General features: G+C 37.6%; 1 protein-coding gene across 4 annotated transcripts in view; it reads right to left on the minus strand.

Annotated features, from left to right (window-relative positions):
* The window catches only part of LOC307051570 (RNA-binding protein 27), a 65049-nt gene extending 43611 nt beyond the window's left edge, over positions 1–21438 (minus strand). For all 4 annotated transcript variants that reach the window (XM_079701998.1, XM_079701996.1, XM_079701997.1 and 1 more), the window contains exons 1-5: positions 21348–21438; positions 11041–11159; positions 8656–8780; positions 1275–1366; positions 410–603 (exon numbers count right to left, since the gene is read on the minus strand). In XM_079701998.1, the coding sequence (XP_079558124.1) occupies positions 410–603; positions 1275–1366; positions 8656–8780; positions 11041–11159; positions 21348–21406 (589 nt within the window). In that variant the 5' untranslated portion in view covers positions 21407–21438. The remainder of the gene's footprint in view (positions 1–409; positions 604–1274; positions 1367–8655; positions 8781–11040; positions 11160–21347) is intronic.
* Positions 21439–23576: the final 2138 nt, after the last annotated feature.

A 23576-nucleotide genomic window follows, 5' to 3' on the forward strand; every position in this document is an offset into this window, starting at 1 on the left:
ATCCCAGTAATCTACTTAAATTTCTTTCTTTTTAAATACTCTAAGCAACCTTAAAGCAAATCAATTATTTTCAGTTGGGCGTGGGGGTAGGGGAGCAGGCAACCCTCTTCCTCCAGTAACAGCTTTGTTGACTAAAGGACATTTGTTTCAATTATACAACATGACTTAAGTCTACTCACATACTATGATACACTTATGGATAGCTTCTTTTCAGTCAAACTCCTTTGACTCCAACCTGAGAACAGAGCCTTGTCTTTGTAACAAAAATCAAGTTTTTTGAGACAATTCCAGATTTTACATTGTTCAAACATATTAAAGGTACATTTACTTTTAAGGGACACTCTGGCACCCTTGTGATATAGGAAGATAAGCAACTACGGAGTTTTTTGGGGAAGCCTCACGGACTCACCAACATTCCTATTGGGATCCCGGTCTTTGCTGCGCCCCCGGCTTCGACTCCGACTTCGACTCAGGCCTCGGCTCTTACTCCGGCTCTTACTCCTGCCTCTTCTCCAGTCATACTTCTCACGGTACAATTCAGTCCGCTCATAGTACCGGTCATAGTCTCTCCACTTGCCATCGTCTCTTTTTTTCTCACGTGTCCTATAATACGCAGATATGAAAGCCATATGTGTGCTATAGAAACCAAGTCTGAAAACAAATCAGTAGTATGAAATATCCTCCTTGATTCACCAAAATTCATAGCTTCTATACTTTTCCAGAAAGCCATAAAACCACCACATAATTCCTCTAATCCATTATATAAAAAGAAAAACACATTCCCTTCAAGTACACTGGGTGGGGAGAAATGAAAAAAAGAGGTGAATCCAAAGTATGGGGAGGGGTAAGAGAAGAAACATATTTAAAACTGGAAAAGACAAAAGGCTCAAAACAAAGTTTTCCTAAACAAAGACTAATTTTTTGATGGTAGACTGATGATTCAACATATAAACGGCACTACTTGTAACAGAAAATGCTACAGATGATTTTAATACTGAGCACCCCTAACAAAATGGAACATTTCATTAATATTCTCTAAGGAGATTGCTCCCACCCCTGAGCTCTTGGGGAAAGCACATAATGAAGACTGTTTATAAAAGGAACAGAAAATATGACAAAGACAAAAAACAGAGGGAATGGAAGGAAAAACATTTTCCTTCTTTAATCAGCGTAGAGAGAGGAGTAGAGCATGTGTTAAAAACCCCTTTAATGCCCTTCTAAGGTAACTGAAAAGTGAGTTATCAATGTCTTCCTAATTAAAAATAAACACAAACCTTCGTTCACTAGATTCTGAACGAGTCTTCTGGGGACTAGGGTATTTCTTTTTTCTGCCATCTCGTTCTTCCTCTGCTGGCTCCTGAAATACCTACATGAAAATATTCATTAGAAACAAGAAGAGTCCTTCTATAAATTATAAAACACATCCACCTGATAATCTTTCCGGTCCGGCACACGAGAGGGCACAAATATACTGAAATACTGAAGTCAAATCACATCCCCAAAAGCTGGTCAACAGGAAGAAGTAAAAAAGATGCTGAAATTACCTTAATAGCAATATGTTAATTTTTAAATGCTAACTTAAGGTAGAGAATAGGAGGAAAACAGCAACTCACTCTTTAAACTGAAACAGTAAAAATAGCAAAGCTCTATTTCTAAGTATCATACAGTAAAATGGTGTGTGTTTTCCTAATTACAAAATATATTCACACATTAATTCATTTGAGAACTTCAGATTTATTTCACACAAAAGGTTTTGGGAACAAATGGTTAAGTTAACCACTGCTATAAAACTAAGTATTTCATGTGAATTATGGAAAAATGGTATTGGAATTACTGGAAATGTTAAGGCTTCTTTTAAAACTTAACAGTCAAGATTGACCAGAAATAGAGAACTAGTGATTCTATTATAGTTTTTAAACAGAAGTTAATCTCAAAACAAATATATGGCCTTTACCAGAGAGAAATGAAATAAAGACATTTGGAAGAGGTAAACAAATGCCCATCTAATGGAGAAGCTCACTTAAAAATACACAAATAAGCAAGTGAATGAATGGAACAGAAGATAAGAATTTAGTAAAACTCAGGCAACATAAAATGGCAGCCACAATATGGCAACCATATGGTGCTGACAAAAACACTCTACAATTATTAGACTATATTTAAAAATCATTCTTTCTACCAATTTACAGGAAATATAGAGGATGCAATCAGCAAAATCCAGAGTCAAAACTCTGTAAGACAAATGACTGAGTTTCTTCGACAAAACAAAATTTAAGGAAAAAAAGAGGGTGAAGAAAGGAAGAAGAGAGGTAGATATATAGGTAAGTATGAAGGGGGGAATTTAAAGATATAAAGAGACTTAAAAGACATCAACTTGGAGAACTTTTTCCTTCTTTTTGCTGTTCTGTATTTTCTAATGTTTTTTTGATGGACACGTATTAATTCACTCTGAATTTTTCTAATTTTAGGAAACTAGTTTTCGTTATTTTTTGTTTTTTTTTAAATTTTTTGGCTGCGTTGGGTCTTCGTTGCTGCACGCAGGATTTCTTTAGTTATGGCGAGCGGGAGCTACTCTTCGTTGTGGTGCGCAGGCTTCTCATTGCGGTGGCTTCTCTTGTTGCAGAGCACAGGCTCTAGGCACGCGGGCTTCAGTAGTTGTGGCGCACGGGCTTAGTTGCTCGGCAGCATGTGGGATCTTCCCAGACCAGGGATCGAACCCGTGTCCCCTGATTGGCAGGCGGATTCTTAACCACTGCGCCACAAGGGAAGTCCCGGAAACTAATTTTCTAAACTACTTTCTAATTAGTTTTTCTAATAGGAAAAACTATTCTTAAATAGTTAAAGGAGCCGAGAAATAAAAACAAAACGAAACAAAAACCTGTGCATGAATGTTCACAGCAGCATTATTTATGATAGGCAAAAAGTATTAACCATTTGCCTATTAATCCAAATATCCATCAACTGATGACTGGATAAAGAAAATGTGATATATTCATAAAATGGGGTACTATTCATCCATAAAAAAAAAGAGAAGTACTGATACGTGCTACAACCTGGAGGAATCTTGAAAGCATTATGCTAAGTGGAAGAAGCCAGTTACAAAAGACTACATACTGTATAATTCCATTTTTATGAAATGTCCAGAATAAGCAAATCCATAGAGACTGAAAATAGATTAGTGGTTGCCTGGGGTGGGGGCTAGGAAGGGAAGCACTGGGAAGGTGATGACAATGAGTATGGGGTTTCTTTTTTGGAGGATGAAAATGTTCTAAAATGGATTGTGGAGACGGCTGCACAACTCTGAATACAATAAAAATCATCACATTTGTACATTTTAAATAGGTGACTTGTAAAGTTGGTGAATTACACCTCAATAAGCTGTGTAAAAAAAGTCAAAGGGCATGCACAATATGGATGAATCTCATAAAATAATGAGCTAACAAGGAAGCTAGACAAAGGACTGTATGACTTCTACATCCAGGAAGTGTCAAGTTTAGGTTACGGAAGCTAAACTAATCGTTCTAATGGGTGATGGAAAACATAAAAAGATATCAAGAAATCCAAAGCAATATGGGTGAAGTCTTATTTAGCATCCTGCAGTACACTACCAAACATGATTTTAAATCTCAAGCATGGTGGAGAATAAAGGAGTGCTCCCTTGTTATATAACTAAATAAAATGCTTGATTTGTACAGATGAAAAAAAAAGTCTATGTGATTCTTGTAACATAAAATGAAAAAAACAGGAGTACATGGTATTAGAAATAAAAGTAGTAGTAACCCTGGGGAGAGGGAAGTGAGAGAGAATGAGAAAGAGGGAATTAAAAAAAAAAAAAAGGCTGTTCAACAAAGTTGATTTAGATCTTGATTCAAACAAATGGGGAAAAAATGGACAGTTATGAACAAACAGAAATTTAAACACTAAGTATCTGATGATATTAAGGAGTTACTGTTATTTTTATACATGATAAGAATACTTGGGCTTCCCTGGTGGAGCAGTGGTTAAGAATCCGCCTGCCAATATAGGGGAGATGGGTTCGAGCCCTGGTCCAGGAAGATCCCACATGCCGCAGAGCAACTAAGGGCTCGTGCACCACAACTACTGAGCCTGCACTCTAGAGCCCAAGAGCCACAACTACTGAGCCTGCGTGCCACAACTACTGAGCCTGCGTGCCACAACTACTGCAGCTTGCATGCCTAGAGCCCATGCTCCGCAACAAGAGAAGCCACCGCAATGAGAAGCCCGTGCACTATGAAGAGTAGCCCCCACTCGACACAACTAGAGAAAGCCCACGCGCAGCAACAAAGACCCAACCCAGCCAAAAATAAATAAAATAAAAATAATAAATTAAAAAAAAAAGAGAATACTTGGGGGCTTTAAAAATATAACCTTTTAGAGATGCCTGCTAACTATTTACAGATGAAATAATATGATGTCAGGAATTTGTTTAAAAATAATTTAAAAGGATGGAAAGTGGTTGAAGGTACAGAAAAAGACTGCCCATGGATCTATAATTATTGAAGATGAAATGAGGGCTTCATGAGGACTCATTATATTTTGCCTTCTTTCAAGCATTTTCATAATAAAAACTTTTTATATAAGTTAAACAAAAATAATCTGTATTCTTTTCTATTTTAAATAAAATTTCTAGAACTTCCTGTAGTAAGGATATGTTTTTCCACAATTATTTAAAACTTTTACTCTGAAATGAGTTACACGGCACTAAACTGTCATATTTTTCTTGAACTAATATGAAGTATATGTAAAGACTTCATACTCCAAAACCTCTTACCCACTTTGAGCCTAGTATTCTAAGAATATGAAAAGTAAATTTCTTTATAGAATCAGATTATGACCAAACATGCTAATTTTAAAAGTTTTTCTTCTATGTTGTCCACCTGACTTAAATTCTTCTACCTCACATCTTCTTTTAGAAGTTTGATCATTACACACATATTTAAGACGTTTTAATTATTTATTATCTTCGTCTATCAGGGCTATACAAGTCTGAAAGCCTCCATTCCACTGGACCATTTTAGATATAAAAGTATACTAAACAGGTATGTGGTTGAGGCAGGATTGGCCCTGGATTGATGAGCTGCTGGGGTGATGAATACTGGGAATTCATTAAACTATTCTGTCTCCTTTTGGTGTGTACTGAAAAGTCTCTAAAACAGGGTTGTTTTTTGTTTAATTAAGTGAAATAAAGGTACTTTCAGAAAAACCAAACAGGGGAAAAACTGTGCCAGAGGCTCTCATATTTCCAGTCATAAATCCATGTAGTGGGTCTAAGAAAAACTGCCTTCTAACGTTTCAGATGATTGTGATATAGTGTGAATAAGGAATTATAATATCAAAGATCCACTATTTTCATGATTATTCTTTTGCACGTTCATGAACTCAGAGAGACAGGGTAAAGGGTTTGATGACAGCTAATTAATTATAACCACAACAAAATGAGAAATAATTTTCCAAATGCAGATAGAACACACTGTGCTTCATAAATCATGGCACATATATACCAAGTGTTTTTCCAGCCCCAGGATGAGTTGTGCCAATGATCCAAATTCTCTCACCTGGTTCCCTGTGTGACCAATAGTTTTATTGTAAAACTGATGGTACCGTGTAGCTGGGGACCAAGGAAGAAAGTTAAAACAGCTAGTCCTCAGATTTGCTCCCGTGCTCAGAGCAACTGTACCAACTGAGCACAGACCAGAAAAAGAGATAATTAGCCAAAGGCAGTGCTACCTCAAATCCCCTTCCCTCAATGTTATCTGCCAATTACTATAAACTATTATATTTACACACTATTCTACAAACTATTATTCGTTAGTAATAACAATTAAGTTATGTATAAAAGCTTAGAAAATGGGGAAAATGCCAGACAGCATCATTTGGGGTAGTTATACATATACAGAAGCTGAAATCCATTTTTCATAATTTTCAAAATTAGAATTTACTACAAAGATACAAAATGAAATAGTGCAACAATTTGGTTTTTAAACTGTTCTTTCAAAACTCAAAATAATGCAATTTTCCTCATATTCAAATGAGCTGTCTTTCAAACAGACACTTCCAATCCACCGACCTTTAATGACTGTATAAAAGGACATACGCTGCAAAAATTTTAACTTATTATAAAAAGATTTAACGTATACCTTTTTTTAAGTTCCCTGACCAGGGATTGAACCCGCACCCTCGGCAGTGAAAGCGCAGAGTCCTAACCACTGGGGAGCCAGGAATTCCCTAACCTATACTTTAAACCAAAAATTACACACTATCAAGTATGGAAGTAAAGTTTCTTCCTATTTCCATTACTTGAAGAAACATACTGGGAGCCCCCCCCTTTTTAATTGATGTATAGTTGATTTATAATGTTGTGTTAATTACTGCTGCATAGCAAAGTGACTCAGTTATACATACATATATATATATATATATATATACATTCTTTTTTTTAATATTCTTTTCCGTTATGGTTTATAATAGGATACTGAGTATAATTCCCTGTGCTATATGGTAGGGCCTTGTTGTTTATCCATTCTATATATAAAAGCTTACACCTGCTAACCCCAACCTCCCAATCCACCACCCCCAGCTCCCTCCCCCTTTGCAACCACCAGTCTGTTCTCATATCCATGATGCTGTTGCTGTTTCATAGATAGGTTCATTTGTGCCATGTTTTAGATTCCACATATAAGTGATATCATACGGTACTTGTCTCTCTTTCTGACTAACTTCACTTAGTATGATAATCTCTAGCTGCATGCCCCTTTTATTTTAAAAAGACTTTGTGAGACAACTAGAGAGCATGAGCCAAAAACAAAAGTGGCAGTAATCTCAAGTGATCTTAAGTATAGCTACATTTGTTTTAATGTTGGATCAGTTCAATCAAGCTAGCATTTAAAACTGTATCAAAGAGACTTCCCTGGTGGTCCAGTGGATAAGCCTCTGCGCTTCCACTGCAGGGGGCATGGGTCTGATCCCTGGTCAGGGAAACTAAGATCCCGCATGTTGCATGGTGTAGCCATAAGAAAAAAAAAAAAATGAGGATAAAAATGTATCAGAAATGACAACTAAATGCAACATGTGATCTTCAGAATGAATCCTGTACTGGAGAGAAAAAAAAAAACATGCTATAAAAAAGGGACACTGTTGGGTCGATTGACAAAACTGGAAAAAAGACAGTAGATTAAAGTGTTTTATCGATGTTAGGGGACTTCCCTAGTGGTCCAGTAGCTAAGACTCCATGCTCCCAATGCAGGAGGCCTGGGTTCAATTCCTGGTCAGGGAACTAGATCCTGGATGCCACAACTAAGAGTTTGCATGCCACAACCAAAAGATCCCGCAAGCCACAATAAAGATCCTGCATGCCGCAACTAAGACCCAGTGCAGCCAAGTAAATAAATAAATAAAAATTTTAAAGTCTTTTATTGATGTTAAAGTTACTGAAACTGATAACGGTACTAAAGCTATGTAAGAGAATATCCTTATTCTTATGAAATACACAGAGTATTTGGGGATCAAGGGTCATGATGTATCTGACTTACCCCCAAATGATTCAGAAAAAAACAGTTCTGGGTGAGGATATATAAAGAGAGCAAACAGGGCAAATCTTCAATAGTTGAATCCAGGTAGATGACAAACAGGTGTTTTGGGTACTATTCTTGTAATTTTTCTGTAAGTTTAAAATTATTCCCAAATAAAAAGTTTATTAAATAATTATAATAAAAACAAAAGTTGGGAAATACTTCTATATAATAACCAACATTTATGTGCCAGGCACTGGACTAGGGTGCGGGGTGGGGGGTGGTGTATAAATCTCATTTAATCCTCAATGAGATAAGTACTACTATGATCATCATTTTGCTGATGTGAAAATGAAACAAAGAATAACTTATTTTAAAGCCACTATTTTAATTCATACAGCCTAATTTTGGAGCCCATATTCTCATCATGTAATACTAAATACTATGATATCTATATATAAAAAGAATTACAAATGAACTCTGTAAAATTTCCTCCTTGGTTCAAACAATTAGACTACCATCTAAATCATGTTTTTATACTTCAACACTGTAAAAACATTTATTTTCCTTTTCCTTCCTATGTTGAAAGTGATGTTTATAATTCCATTAACTAAAAAAAACTATATGGTTAAAAAAGAAGAAATGGTTTCTCTTCACATGAAAATGATGTAATGATTTCTCTTGAGGTTTCATTAATACTTTACTTTCAGTCAAGCCTATTTTTTAAAAAAAATTTTATTTTTTTTTTGGCTGCGTTGGGTCTTTGTTGCTGTGCAGGCTTTCTCTACTTGCATTGAGCGGGGGCTACTCTTTGTTGCGGTGCTTCTCATTGAGGTAGTCAAGCCTATTTTTAACCAAGTTTTCTTTTCCTAAAAGTCACTGGAAAAGATTTCCCTGAACTCCTCAATATTACTAAAATATTTCTTGTAACACTAAACAAGCTATCTGAAATTCTCCCAACTCCTCAAGTCCAAGGAACTAAGAAGCCCTGATAAAGAATCTGCACCATGCCCAAAACCCAGAAACTTCCATCAAGGGAGTTCTAAAGAGGCCAACTACCAGCTAAGAATGATACTGGTAATAAGATCTAAGAAGTGCCCACAAGCAAAAGAAAACTCTGCATTACCTCTTCTTTAACTTCTTCTTTTTCTTGGACTGGTGGTTTTGGCTCAGGCTTAACTGGTTCCAAAGGTGGAAGGTAGTTCTTAGTATAGAGACTTTCAAATAGTTTATCCACAAAACCTGAAGTCTCTAGGAGAAGAAATAATATGTAAGTGTTACACAAACAAACACCAAAAGTTTGACAACACTACTGGCAAAGCTGAGGAAAGTGGGACATCTCATACACTGCTGGTGGAACTAAAAATGAGCCTAACCCTTATGGGGGAGAACCCCTCTTCTGGGTTTTAAAACCCTTTGAACATACTTGCACATGTACAGAATGATTTATATGCAAGATTGCTTGTTTGAGTATGTAAAAGATTGGATACAACCCAAATGTCCATGAATAAGAGACTATTTAATAAATTATATGACAGCTGAACAGAACACAGAGTGGCTATAAAAAGAATGCGTACTGATAATATCAACTCTCAAAGATATAAGATTAAATATTTTATCTATTTATATTTGCATTAAAAAAAACCCTGAAAGGACATAAAAATGACAAAGTTGTGCACTGGAGGTGGGAAGGGAGCAGATGAGGTGAGAGAGACTTTTCATGGCATCCCATTACATTGTTAGACTAAATGTACTGCCTACTCAAAAATTTAATTAAAAATATTTTTAACTCAGTTGAAAAATAAACTTTGATATGAGAAGTGATATGAAAATATCATTTTGTGTTTTACTTAAGGGATGCTCTATTTTGTAACTCTTCAGACTAATTGAATGGGGAGAAACAGATGAATTTATTACAAATTAAATGTCAAAATATTTATATTATGTTATTCAAACCAAAGTTAAATCACTTTCATTGGTCCTACCCCTCAGGAACAGCTAAAGAGCATATCAGAAGTACAACACAGACTCTGCTTACACTGCAACTATTACACATTTTACATAAATAGCTATTTCTAAAATGTCAAATTAATTTTTCTTCAGAAAAGCATCTTTTCATAAACTTTTTTATGCTATTAATTTGTACAGTAAGCATTTTCCATGATTATAAAATTGTGAGCTCTTGTTACACATAACTTTAAAACAAATTAATCAGACCATTCAAAAGCCTTCATGATCAGACCTTCTTCATATGCTTCTGTATTTCTAAAGCATTTTTTAAAACATGTACTACTTTTGTAATTTAAAAGACATATCATGACTATCTTTAATTAAAACTAAGTAATATAAATTAATACATTTAGAAAAGGAAATACTCATCGGTACTGGAAGAATCCTGTATTAGATTTATTTTGTATAAAAAGCCTTAAAAATGCCCCCAAAAATATGTAATCCTGTGTTTTAGACTGAGAAGCCATATTTACTATCTTTTCTTTCTCAGTAAATATTTGCGTTAAAGGGTATCGTCTCATTACCAACAGCTGGATCAACTAGTAAGTATGAATTATCCACATTCCTGTTTGTTCATTCAACAATATTTACTGAGTATCTTCTACATGCCAAGCCTGTAGGTTCTGAGTCACCAATCTCAACAAATGGAAAGACAAAGGGGAGGTGGGGAAAGAGATACACACAGATAAACAGGCAAATAAACATATAACATGACAGGGAGTAACAAGTGCCATGAAAAAATAAATAAATAAAGCAAGGCTGGGAAGAGGAGAGAGTGATTAGGGGTATGGGGTATACTATATTGTATACAGGATGCTCAGGGGAAACCACTCGAGAAGATGACATTTGAGAAGAGACCAGAAACCATAAGAAACCATGTTTCAAGCAAGGGTAAACAGTGTTCAAAAGCCCTGAGCTGGGAACATGTCTGCCATGCTGAAAAAACAGCAAGGTGGTCAATGGGGCTACAATAGAAAAAGTGAGGGGGAATGGTAGGAGATGAGGTCAGAGAAGCAGCAGGGAGGCCCCTAGTAAGCTCTGCAGACTATGGCCAAGACTTTGATAAGATGATGAAGTTAAAGACACAAGAAGAGGAGGATCATGCCCATTTCTTCTTGGATATCAAGAAGCCCCAGCCAAGAAGAAGAAAAACAGATACCTTCATTGTCCTAATAAACAGTAAGAATAAGCAACTTCATTATCCTTAAATTGCTACCCCTCAACCATCAACCAGGCTCTACCACAAGCTGCAAGGGATTCATTCACCTAAAAAGCATTTGAGTTACCACTGCCTCAATATAGGAGAGAAGCAGAGAAGGAAAGGGAAAAAAAGTTTTGCCAAAATACACAATAAATAATTAAGCATGAATAGGTATATTCAAGTATTTAAAGGACCCTGACCAATTTCCTTCCTTTCAAGCTTTATCTTCAAGATTTTATCAGGAAGTTTTAAATTTAAAATCTTTACTTAAATACTTGGTTGAAGGCCTATAATAATTACCTTTTTGTAAAAATACGTCAAGTTGATCGGCACAAAAGGCTTTCAGTTCTTTCTCAGGTTTGTCCTTCTTGACCAGTGCTACAACATAGTTGGCTAAGGCTGATGGGTCAGCATCACATCTAGTTAAACAAAGAGAAAACAAAAATTTTTAAACATTTTTTTTCAAACACTGATGTCATTAATGAAGTCACCCCTATTTTAGAAAGCTTTAAGTCAAAAACTTTTAAAAAGTGACTGCAAACAAAGGCGACTATTTTAACAAAGAGCATATATATAGTACAAGTAAGTTTTTTTTTTCTGCTTATTCTTATGAAATAATTTGTCTCCTATTTTCAATGTTCTAATCATACTCAGAATTTTGGACCAAATCTACATTTATTTGCTCTCAGTGGTAATAGGGAAAGAGTGGCAATGGACCCTTAAGTTGCAGCTTGACTCCCAGCCTGTAGAAGCACTATCAGTATCCTCAGGAACTATTTGTTCCACATGATCAATGAGGAAGAAGCAGGGAAAGTGTGATGCGACAGCTTTCCCCATTCCCTATAACCCCAAGCACCAACATCTAAAAATGGCAATCAATTTCCGCTACTAATCTTCTCAGTGAGTATCTCGAGGATCTTTTTAAGATAAAAAGTGAGAACACAAGAAGGATGTCACCTTAAATTTTATTGGCAAACACTTCAGCAGCTACAAGCAAGAAAGAAAAGATCTGGGAGAACAGAAAGGACAAGAGAAGTGGTGAAAGGGCAGCAGAGATAACCTTTGTCTACGTCACTTTTTTTTTTTTTTCTAGTCAGTAGTAGTAACCTGACTTTGACATTCAAAATTATCTCCTATGCCAGGGCGCCACATGATCCTTGAGTAGCAATCTGCCAGACTTAACATTTTATATGTATTACATAAAATAGAAAGTTTCCATGTTATAAAAAATATTTATACACACACTTATATATTTATATTCTATTTTCCCCATAAATGTACATTTAAGTAACATATCCTTTGTGGCTTCACAGCGTTGTCGTGAAGGTAAAATGAAAAAATTCAGAATGACAGTAAATAAAATCATTATGCAAGCAAAGTGATCATATCCCTATAATACACTATTCAAATCTAACTAATCTTATTCTATAATCCTTGGGCCTCTACCATCAATCAGAAAGTTAAAGTTTCAGTTCAAGGTATCAATCACATTTCCATTAACTTTATAAGATTAGTAAATAAAAAACAAGCACCAGCACCCTTACTTCCTTTCTAGTGTAATGTATACTTTTAAAATTAATAATTCCAATAAAATAGCAGACTTTTTTCATTGTCAATATTAACACTGTTTCAGGCAAGGCTGGTTCTTTAAATATCCATGCTCATTTATGCACCAAATTCTAAGAGAGCAAATTGCAATTTTGTCAACAAATGCAGAGTTAGGTTGCTTCTGATGAAATACTTCTTGATGTGATAGTGTTAAAACTCAAGATGGGGGACTTCCCTGGTGGCGCAGTCATTAAGAGTCCGCCTGCCAATGAAGGGGACACGGGTTTGAGCCCTGGTCTGGGAGGATCCCACATGCCGCGGAGCAAATGAGCCCCTGCACCACAACTACTGAGCCTGCGCTCTAGAGCCCGCATGCCCTAGAGCCCATGCTCTGCACCAAGAGAAGCCACCACAATGGGAAGCCCGTGCGTAGCCAAAAAAAAAAACCTCAAGATGAATACTTACAAGAAGGTAAAAGAGTAGAAAAAGACTAGACACCAAGAAAAAAGAGTGATCACAGATTCTAAATATTTGTTTAATGTTGAGTGAACAACTGACTGTTAATAACTGATAGTTAGAATTCTGCACCAAATACAAAAGCATGTTTACAGACAAAGGAATGGGACGATTTAAATTTAACAGCTCCTAATATGTATCCATAAATGCACTGTGAAGGAAATTGCCAGTCTGAAATAATGAGTCATGTTGAAACTTAAATACATTAGGGAGTTTTTTGCTGTAATTTTCTGTACCTTTATGATTGCTCTTATTTATTCTTTCATCACCACTTACCATATAATCTTTAAAAACTGACAATTACAATACAGTAGCAGCTATATTACCAATACTAATAGTAGCCCAACAAGACTTCCAGAAGTGTGTCACAAAAATCTGAGCATGATTAAGATCCTTGATAGGATCAAATGCAGGGCCACTTCCTACTTCTCTTACACAAAAAGCAGTACCCAAGAAGAGCATTTAAAACCTTTTAGCTCTTCATTTGTAACTAAAGCTTATGGAAATTCATTTCTGTTTAACTACAGAGACAAATACATTTTGGAAAGAAAGAGATTTTAAAATTCTGGAGCCATGGCTATGTTAATTAAATACACACGTTTCTAGACAAAAAGGGACTTCCATTATAACAAAGAGATTAGAAGAGGTAATAATATCCACCTAAAATTACTATTCTACTATAGTCTTTAAAAGACCTTAACAGCATAATCGATCAATTATTATTCATTTTATAGATACCTAAATCTGTAAATATGTAAAGACAAATCATGTGATCCATTCAAGAGCAGGCAGACAGCTTACCTGTGGAACTAAAACTCAGCTGCAGTTCCATGCAAGTAAAATCTATCACAGCATATACATTTTTCTAACATTTATCTGTACAACAAATTAATGTATTCCAAGTCTCAACCAATAATCACATTTCAGTTAAAATAAAGAACCAACAAAAGAAATTTCCTAAGTTTAATGGAAGTTACAAATGAGGATTCCTTAAAGTTCACATCTTGCACAATAATGTCCTAAGAACATTTCAATTATCTATCTTTTAATTCAAAAAATAAAAATTGACTAGAATTAATTTTTATTAGGGGAAGTGAACAGAAATATTGTCCTAAAATTGTCTTATCTGTAAAAACCTCAAATTTGTCTTTTTCCTTCTAAATGAAATCTCCATTGCAGGTACTGACACATCCACTGAGCTAGCACCTCAGCTTTACAGATTTAGACATATACCCAATTTGAAGAACAAAGAGTAAAGGTTCTCCCTTACCTTAAGTCCCAAGCCAAGAAACACCACTAACTACTTTAGGAAAAAGCCAAGGCTACATAAGCCTCATCCATTTTCAGAAAAATCTACATGTTTCTGAATGTGAGCTGTTTTAAGTTCTACCTCAGTGTGATTTTTGTTTCAGAGGTGAGACAAGTAATGACTACGCTACTGGGCCACAAGAAAAAAACCTCCTGATCCTAATGTGTATCAACAACCATTAAAAATGTTCATACTTAGGACTTCCCTGGTGGTGTAGTGGTTAAGAATCCGCCTGCCAATGCAGGGGACACGGGTTCGAGCTCTGGTCTGGGAAGATGCCACATGCCGCGGAGGAACTAAACCCGCGTGCCACAACTACTGAAGCCTGCACACCGAGAGCCTATGCTCCGAAACAAGAGAAGTGCCCGCTCGCCGCAACCAGAGAAAGCCCGCGCGCAGCAACGAAGACCCAACGCAGCCAAAAATAAAGAAATTAATTAATTAATTTTAAAAAAAGTCTATACTCTTTTGACTAGTAGTTGTACTTATGGGAAACAAACCTCAGGAAATAAAGCCAAACGTAGAAAATATTATGGGTATCTAAGAGACACTAAATACATATACATGTATTATATAAAAACAGCATTATTTTTAACAGAAAAAGTAAAGTCAAAGTAACCACTCTTATTGTTGTTTATGAAACATTAGGCATCCAAAGTGATGGTTACAGAAACAATACACAAATATTAAAATGCTAACGTCAACTGGAGAAATCAAGATAAAAAATTTTACATTTGAGGGACTTCCCTGGTAGTCCAGTGGTAAGGAATCCGCCTTCCAACGCAGGGGATGCGAGTTCAATCCCTGGTCAGGGAACTAAGATCCCACATGCCGCAGGGCAACTAAGCCCGCGCACCACAACTACTGAGCTCGCGCACCTCAACTAGAGAGCCCATGTGCCCTGGAGCCTGCGCACCACAACTAGAGACAAGCCCGTGCACCACAACGAAGAGCCCACGTGCCACAGCAAAGACCCGATGCAGCCAAAAATAAAAAAAATTTTTTTTAAGTTTACATTTGAGCCTAATTACAGCTACATGAAAGTTCATACACAGAAGAGAAACTAGAAATAAATATATACAAATAATTTTATCCTCTTCTGTCCCGTCTACATTTTCTGTAACGCAATGCTTTTATTTCTACTTACAAAAAAGTAGAAAAACAGGAAGTCTGACACTGAGATCTATGTTCAGAATATTCCTTTGATAAGAAAGTACTGGAAAAGTAAGTAAAATCTGAGTTGATTTTATCAGAGTATAAGTGAATAAATAACTATTAATTTCTAAGAACCTGTTAACTCATATTAAGAAACACAAATATTGGTACTTCTACTTCTTTTCAAATGAAAGATTTCATACTCCCCTTCATTAATTAGGGGCTTTCATAAATGAATATGATGTAGAAGAAAATATCCCTAGATTTATCTGGAGGGGAAAATATATGGCTCTCAGTTATATCTCATTGTGATACTTGGGCTATGGCTCCTAGTGCAGTAGCCCCCAGCTAAGCACACCCAGAAAATTAGACTACTAAAACAAAATCTTACTTTTCTAATTGTGACCAACCTAAATATACATATGAGGATATTGATTCATTTAAACGTTTACCGAGTCTTAACAAAATGCCAAGCATCTTGCTGGGTAATGGAATTACTTTGAGCAAGACAGACATTGCCCTGCAGTCACAAGGCTAAGAGATGGAAATGAAAACAAATAATTATAGTACAAAATATCAAATGGTTTAAAAAAAGAGATTAATAATGAAGTAACAACACTGTGAGAGGATGAGACAAGACAGTGGTAGGAAACATAAGGCTATAAAAGCAATATATGGCTTCTAGCCTACAACAATTGGGCCAGGGAGAATGAAGTCAGAAATATTTAGGAGGTGGACCAAAGGACATAAGAACAAATACCTTCCTAACTTAGTATACTATAACTTGCCAAGAAGTCTTCCGGTCAAAATAAGTCTTTCTGTGAAACAGTGAACAGTCTCCTTAAACAAGTCCCACAGGACTTTAGAGGCACACCGATTCTATAAAGCCACTACATACATTTCAGAAAATTATCACTACTTTTTGATCTTAAGAACATATTTACAAAATACTCATTTTACCCTTGTAGTTTATTTATCAGGGAGATGTGATGTAACAGCTGCTACATGGTGATTTTTCTTCTCATTTGAGCAACTGCAGAGATTACTAGTCAGAGTTAACTTGATAAGGACTGCAAACCTATAAGCAGCATGTAAACTTTAGAGTTCAACCCAAGTATACACCCACTGACCACCGAGTCATAAAATGACCTCACTGAACATTATTGCTGCCTTTTCCATCATACTCAGAAATGAAACAGTCCATCTCCTGGTGCATTTTTTTTTACAAAGATCTGAACTCACAGAAACTGCACACCAAGTCCTTTCACTTGCAATTCTTGTCCCTACCTATAGGGCCTGTAGAGAATCTAACCCTGTCATGCACTAGACTGATTACTTTGTAAGAGGCAGCAGCGCTTAACATTAGTAAGTAAAATATTTTTGCAAAAAGAGTTCAACATATTTTCACATTTCAAAACCCATAAAATTTCATTTATATTTAATGATTCTGAGGTACACAAAGCACTTTTTAGAGTCTGCATCATAATACTCATATCATATTTGTGAGGTAGGTAAAAGGTTAAAGTAATTAACTCTGTTTAATATAGGAAGGTTAGACAATCTCTCCAAAGTCAAACAGTGAATCACATATAGAACTAGAAGCTAAATGTCCTAAGTCACATAATGATGCTCTACTAAAATAGATAGATGATAGATAAATAGATGGATACAGCTGTCCAAAAAGTATTACAAACCCTATCACTCTTTTTAAACATATTATCAGGGGGCTTCCCTGGTGGCGCAGTGGTTGCGAGTCCGTCTGCCGATGCAGGGGACACGGGTTCGTGCCCCGGTTCGGGAAGATCCCACATGCCGCGCAGCGGCTGGGCCCGTGGGCCATGGCCGCTGGGCCTGCGCGTCCGGAGCCTGTGCTCCACAGCGGGAGAGGCCACAACGGGGAGAGGCCACAGCGGTGAGAGGCCCGTGTACCACAAAAAAAAAAAAAAAAAAAAAAAACCAACATATTATCAGGACAAATTTTTGTTATTCATAGCTTTTTTTCTTCCAGTTTTATTGGGATATAATTGACATACAGAACTATATACATCTGAAGTGTACAGCATTAATGATTTGATTTACATACATGAAATGATGGCCACAATAAATTTAGTGAACATCCATCATCTCATATAGACACAAAATAAAAGAAAAAATACACATTTTTTCCTTGTGATGGAAGTGAGGATTTACTCTCAACTTTCATAAGTAACACAGCAGTATTAATTATATTAGTCATGCTTCACTTCCCTAGTACTTATACATCTTATACCTGGAAGTTTGTGCCTTTTGACTATCTTCAATTCCCCTCCCGCCACCCCCCACCTCTGGTAACCGCAAATCTGATCTCTTTTTGTATGAGTTTGTTTGTTTTTGAAGTAAAATTGACCTACAACACTTATGTTAGTTCCTGGTGTACAACATAGTGATTCAATATTTCTATACATTACAAAATGACCATCACAAGACAAATTTTTACAATAAGCCTAACAAGCAGCAGTAAATTAGATGTATTTGTACGTATTTAATATATGTAATATAAAAAACTTAAAACATTCCTCATTAAAGGCAGCATTTTTGGTAGAAATGCATCTTTGTTGTTGAAAAATGCTTGCCTAAACATTTTCTAAACTTGTAGAAATTTCTCTAGTGATTGATTTATCCCCGAGGTTTACTTAGACCCTTACCTTTAAGGAGTCCAAATACTTAAAATGAGCAGTTATTTCTAATAAAAAGAAACCCAACATGTCCTACTTAAGCATAATCCCTACACAGTCTCTATAACTAGGATACCTAGGAGGTTTTGAAAGTGAAGAAGGATGAGGACCCCAAAGAAGATCTGTGAGTTCAGTCTGTTCATGCAGTGGTAGGAAGAGACAAACTCCTTGACTGAGATGGTTTCTCTCCCCTTTACTGCACTGCCAACAAAAATGGTACTGGGTTTCTCACAGCCAGTTAAGGAGTCATTTCTTCTAGCCTCCCTCCTTCTGATTTTCCTCTAGTAAAGTAACAGACATGTCCCACACCTACAAAAGGAGTGGAAGGAAACAGATAAGCTCTAACAGCATGAGATTTCTTATTTGTCTACAGGGAATAATCACATACAAACTGGACTGGCTTAGTAATATCCTGTTACGTGCCTTCGTTTCACTATGACAAGGTGGACCATGCTTAAAAATCCCTAAAAATCAAAAACTTTTATAAATTTAGTTAACTTTTTTTTTGGCCACCCGTGTGGCTTGCAGGATCTTAGTTCCCAGAACAGGGATTGAAGCCGGGCCCATGGCAGTGAAAGCTCAGAATCCTAACCACCTGACCGCCAGGGAACTCCCTAAATTGAGTTAACTTCAAATTAAGCTAAATAAGAAAGTGCAATAGGAAATGATGTACACAGCTACAGTATGATTCCAACATATCCACTGCAACTACATTATATGAAAGCCTAACAACTGCTCTGAAATGCTATGTTGTAGCAACATGCCAATCTCCTATGAAAACTTTCTTGAATCTGGAATATGCAAAAAGTAAATTTACAAATACAACCCACTTCAGCATATCATTTATTACATTTTAGAATGTCTAAACAAAAAATAATCTCCCATGACAACATACTAAGAATGAAAATATACGTAACCTCAGCATTTGCATTTACTATTTCTTATTAACACCTTCATCCAAAATCATTACTTATATGAGTTAAAAATAAGTATTTTAATTTTGTGGTTCTAGGAGAATCATTTGTATTATTAAAGTTTAAGCAGTGGCTTTAGATCTTTTCTAACCCTAAAAAAGTAACAAAATTTTTCTTAAAAGAAAAGATGCATGATGTGAGCTTTAAGTTGAACATATAACCCAAAACAAATGGGGAAACTAAACAGAAATAATCATTTCGAAAGATAATTTTTACCCATGAAAATTACAGAATATCTATGAAAAAATCAGTGTAAATAGTCAAAAAAAACCCTAGTGAAAACACCCTTAGGAGGTTTAAGTTCCCACCCAAACTAAATTCTGACATTAAGAAAGAAACCAAAAAACATTACCCAGACCAAAACATTTCAGGGAACTTAAAAAAAAAAAATAGCAATTAACTATAATGTTAAAACTTGTCACCTTCTACCCAAAACATAAAGTACACATTTAATACTTTCAAAAGGATCTCTACCAAAAAACTAAAAACACAAAGGTAAAGAATATTCTAATAGACCTTCTTCTATTTCTAGCCTCTTCCATATATGGTCAATTTCACTAAATCTACTTCATGATTTCCCACCTTCATTGCCATCTTTGTGCTCCAAACTTGTTACTGTGTGTAGGGAAAGTATGATGCACACTCAAGAGGCCCGTATTCTTCTATAAAACTTACAAGGGTGTCCAGAAGTCCCTTTCACTTTAATCAGACCATCACTAATGTAAAACTCAGAGGCCCTTAGTGTACATTTATTCATACCTGTGCTCTACTCACACACTCCTCGTCCTCAGAAAGCAAATAAATATCATTTCAGACATCAAAATGCTCCTAATGCTGTCTCCCTTTCCCATCCTACTTCTTTCACAAGGCTGACACACTGGACTACAGATGAGTCTTCCTAGGTGTTACCATCCCAACCCAAGAAACCAAAATGGCAAAACAACAAAAGTTAGTTAACAGGGTTTCTCAGGAGGACAAGGAAATAGACAAACAGGGAAGTAAGTAGCTGTCTCCCAACAGCCCCAACTTCACCATACCTCCACACCTCCCCAACTACCCCTTCTTTCTGCCTCTGCAAAAATTCAATTTTTCCACTAAAGTGATCTGATCTAATGAATCAAAGCCTGCCCTTCTCTTCATCTACCCCTTTCCTTTCAGCCAGAAAGCCCTCCCCTCCACTAGGAGGATAAATAAGAAGGAGAAATGACAAGGGGGCAGCAAATGATCCCTTCCCATGCCTTCCTTCCCCAGAGGGTGAGCTAGCACCTCTCTCCAACCCTCCCTCCAGCTTTCCCTCTTTGCTCATGGAGATGTGTTTCAGAGACTACCTGTGCCCCAGTGTCCCAAGTAAGAACTTCACAACCTTGCCCCTTGAAAATGATTACAAAACCAACCAAAAGTTCATACCGCCGCTATTCCTTTCAAGGGTCCCAGCAATATTTCCACAACACTACCCAAAATATTTTTTAAAAAACAAGCCCCGCACCGATAATCCTACACCCCAATATCTTCAGTTGCCCTCTCAGGACTTACAAAACTCATTCTTCCTACTACCCCCCCCCCTTTTATCACTCCAATACCTGTATCCAAAAATCCCTAGAAGCTGCCGGTATACCCCTCCCAGCCCGTCCCCCAGTAATATTAGATACCAGGGTAGTCCTTTCAACCCCCAATCAAACTTACAAAAATCTCAATTTTCCCAACCCCTAATGGTAGTTAAAAATCATCAGCTCTCCTGGCACTATCAACTCCTCAATAATAACATCCCTCAATAGGCTTATCAGGTTCCCAATAATTCCTAAAACACTTCGATGCCCACAAATCCCTTTCAACTACCCTACCTTAATTCAATATTCTTGAACCTTTAGAGCTCAGTAATAGCTACACATCTCTCAATGTCTCTACTCTCCCTTTCTCCCCTCATGTTTTCAAAAGGTCCTCGATACTCTGCTTCTAGATCTTTTAGTCCCGGAATAATATTATTTGTAAAGCCCTTGGTATCCTGATACTCCCTTCAAGAGCCCGATATTCAAATTTTAAAATCCCTCGACAGCCCCGCTTTCTCCCTCAGTTCTCAAAAAGCAATGTTTTAAATTCCCTCACTTCCTTCTGCCCCTTTGAGCACCCCAATATTTACATTTAAAAAACCCTCGCAGTCCTCCCCGCCCTCCTCCCCTCCCCCGGCCCCCCAGCCACACCGCCTCTACGCCCCTTGCTCTCCCTCCCCCCCACCCTCACGATGGTGATAGTACTACAGAGAAGACATCGTCGGGACCTCCCGACCGCGGCCCCTCCGCTCCGCCCTCCCCCACGCCGTTTCCCCTCCCCCCACACCCCCGCGGGCCCCCAACGCCCACGTTCGCCAGCCCCGGCCCAGCCTGCCTCACTCACATCGGCTCCAATAACTTGGCCAGCCAGGACTTGAGGGCATCCACATCCTCTATAAGCATGGTGCAGGGAAGGCGGGCTCTGCCGCCGCTCCCGTTCGGGCCGGCCGCGGGTCGCCCCTCGCCGCCTCCTCACGCCTTCTTCACAGCTCTCAGTGCCCCAGCCCACCGGGCATCTCAGGGCACTTCAACCTACTCCCCCGGCCGGGGCCTAACAGGAACTAACCCAAGAGCCCTCACTCAACGTAGCACGACGGCACAAAGGGCGGGAGACAGCGTCGAGTGACGGAGGCGGGAACCAATAGGAGACAGAGGGGCCGTGCGCGCAAAGCCAATGAAAAAGCTCGTCCGCCCCGCCCGCCGGTCGTACCCAGTGAAGGAGGAGGGATTTAGCAAGGTAGGTAGAGAGCTTAAGTGAACTCCTGGTGCAAGATGGTATCTTGGAGAAGGTGCTGTGGCTCTTAAAGGGGCCGCGGCGCCTTTTTTTTTTTTTTTTGACCACGCCGCCGACCGCCGCGGAATACCGCTGTCTGCTGCTGGAAGTGCGTGGGGGAACCCGGCGAGACCCTCAGCCTGGCTCCTTCCTCTCGTTTTTTCCTGGAAGCACACACTCGTGTCCCGAAATGACTCAGCTGTAGTAAATCTGCAACACAACGTGCAATACGTTCACGTTCGACATATCGCACAGAACGCAAAATTTTACTTTTTTTCCTCGCACACTCATTTTGCTCGGCACGCATACCGGTATCTTTTGCTGCTGTGCTTAAATTATGCAAAATGCTATGGCAACCATGCCTTGGACTCCAATAATCGTCATTTTTAAAACGTGGCGCAACGGTTGTAAAAAGCTGAGGCCATTTCAATTTTACCAGTATTTTAAATGTATTTTTTATTTAGGAAGAAAAAGGATTCCAATTTTTACAAAAATTCTCCCTTCATTTCCTATCTAAAATTCGGTGGGAGTTTAGTGCAGGGAGGATTTTGGTCGGAAAAAAAAAGTTTTTAAAAATTTAAAAAAAATTGAAATCACTGAAATAGACAGTTTAGTCTGTACTAGATGAAAAATCCCTTTTGGAGTTTTGAAATGACTGGCTTGGCACTGGTGTTAGAATGTTTATTTAACAACAAATACTGAGCACCTGCTATATACCAGCACTGTGTAAGGCGCTAGGATTCCAATGGTGAGCAAAACAGAGTCCCTCCTCTTAGAAAGCTGAACAGTATATGGGATAACGCATTATAATCATAACACTATGAAAAATACCTGATGAGCACACACCTCGTATAAAAGAGACGGGTCAACCCAAAATAAGCAGGCATGCTATATATATATATATGGAGCAGGTGTAGGCAAACTTTTTCTGTAAAGGGCTAGACAGCTAATATTTTTGGTTTTGTGGGCCATGAGGTCTCTGGCAACTACTCAACTCTGCCCTCTTGGCATGAAATAGGCCATAGGTAATATGTAAACAAACGACTGTGGCAGTGTTCCAATAAAACTCACATGAAAATTTCAGAGAATTTTCACAATATATTGTTCCCTTGATTTTTTTTTCAACTATTTAAAAGTGTAAAAGTTATTGTTACCTCGCAGGTGTCCAGAAACAGATGCCAATATGGTTTGGCTTGCAGGCTGCAGTTTGTGGACCCCTTACCGTAGAGTGATAAAAGCGAAGTGCACTTAAAAATCATCTAGTGAAACTCCTTCACTGACACCTCCTCCCCAACTTTGCGTATGAGAAAAAAAGCCCAGAGAGACTGAGTGATTTTACGCAGAATTGCACATCTGTCAATGGAGCAGAAGTAACATCCACATCCTCCAACAGCAAGCCCAGAGCGTTCCCACATTCAACTGTTGCCTCTTCTTCCCTCTCACCTCCCCTTCTTGCTTTATGCTTATCCACATTTTCCCTTTACTTCTTTCCACTACAGAGATGAAGTGTTACCCCAAAATGACAGAAATTTTAAAAAGAGAAATGTAAAAGTGATTTGATTAGGCCTAGGACTAGGCAAGAACTTGATAGTGTGATTGATATGTAATAGGAATTGCCTTTATCACAGTAAATCACTCCTCTGCAAGAATTTCAAAGTACTTTTCAAATGTATTTATAGAACAAATTTTTCAAGCCTTACTTCAGAGGTGAGGGTGTTGAGATACCAGCTTCCTAGAGACCAAGGGCATCATTTAACCAAACACAGAGAGTAGAACAGACATGATTACAGTAGCAATATT

Source organism: Hyperoodon ampullatus (assembly GCF_949752795.1).
Source record: "Hyperoodon ampullatus genome assembly, chromosome: 4".
Taxonomy (NCBI): Eukaryota; Metazoa; Chordata; class Mammalia; order Artiodactyla; family Ziphiidae; genus Hyperoodon; species Hyperoodon ampullatus.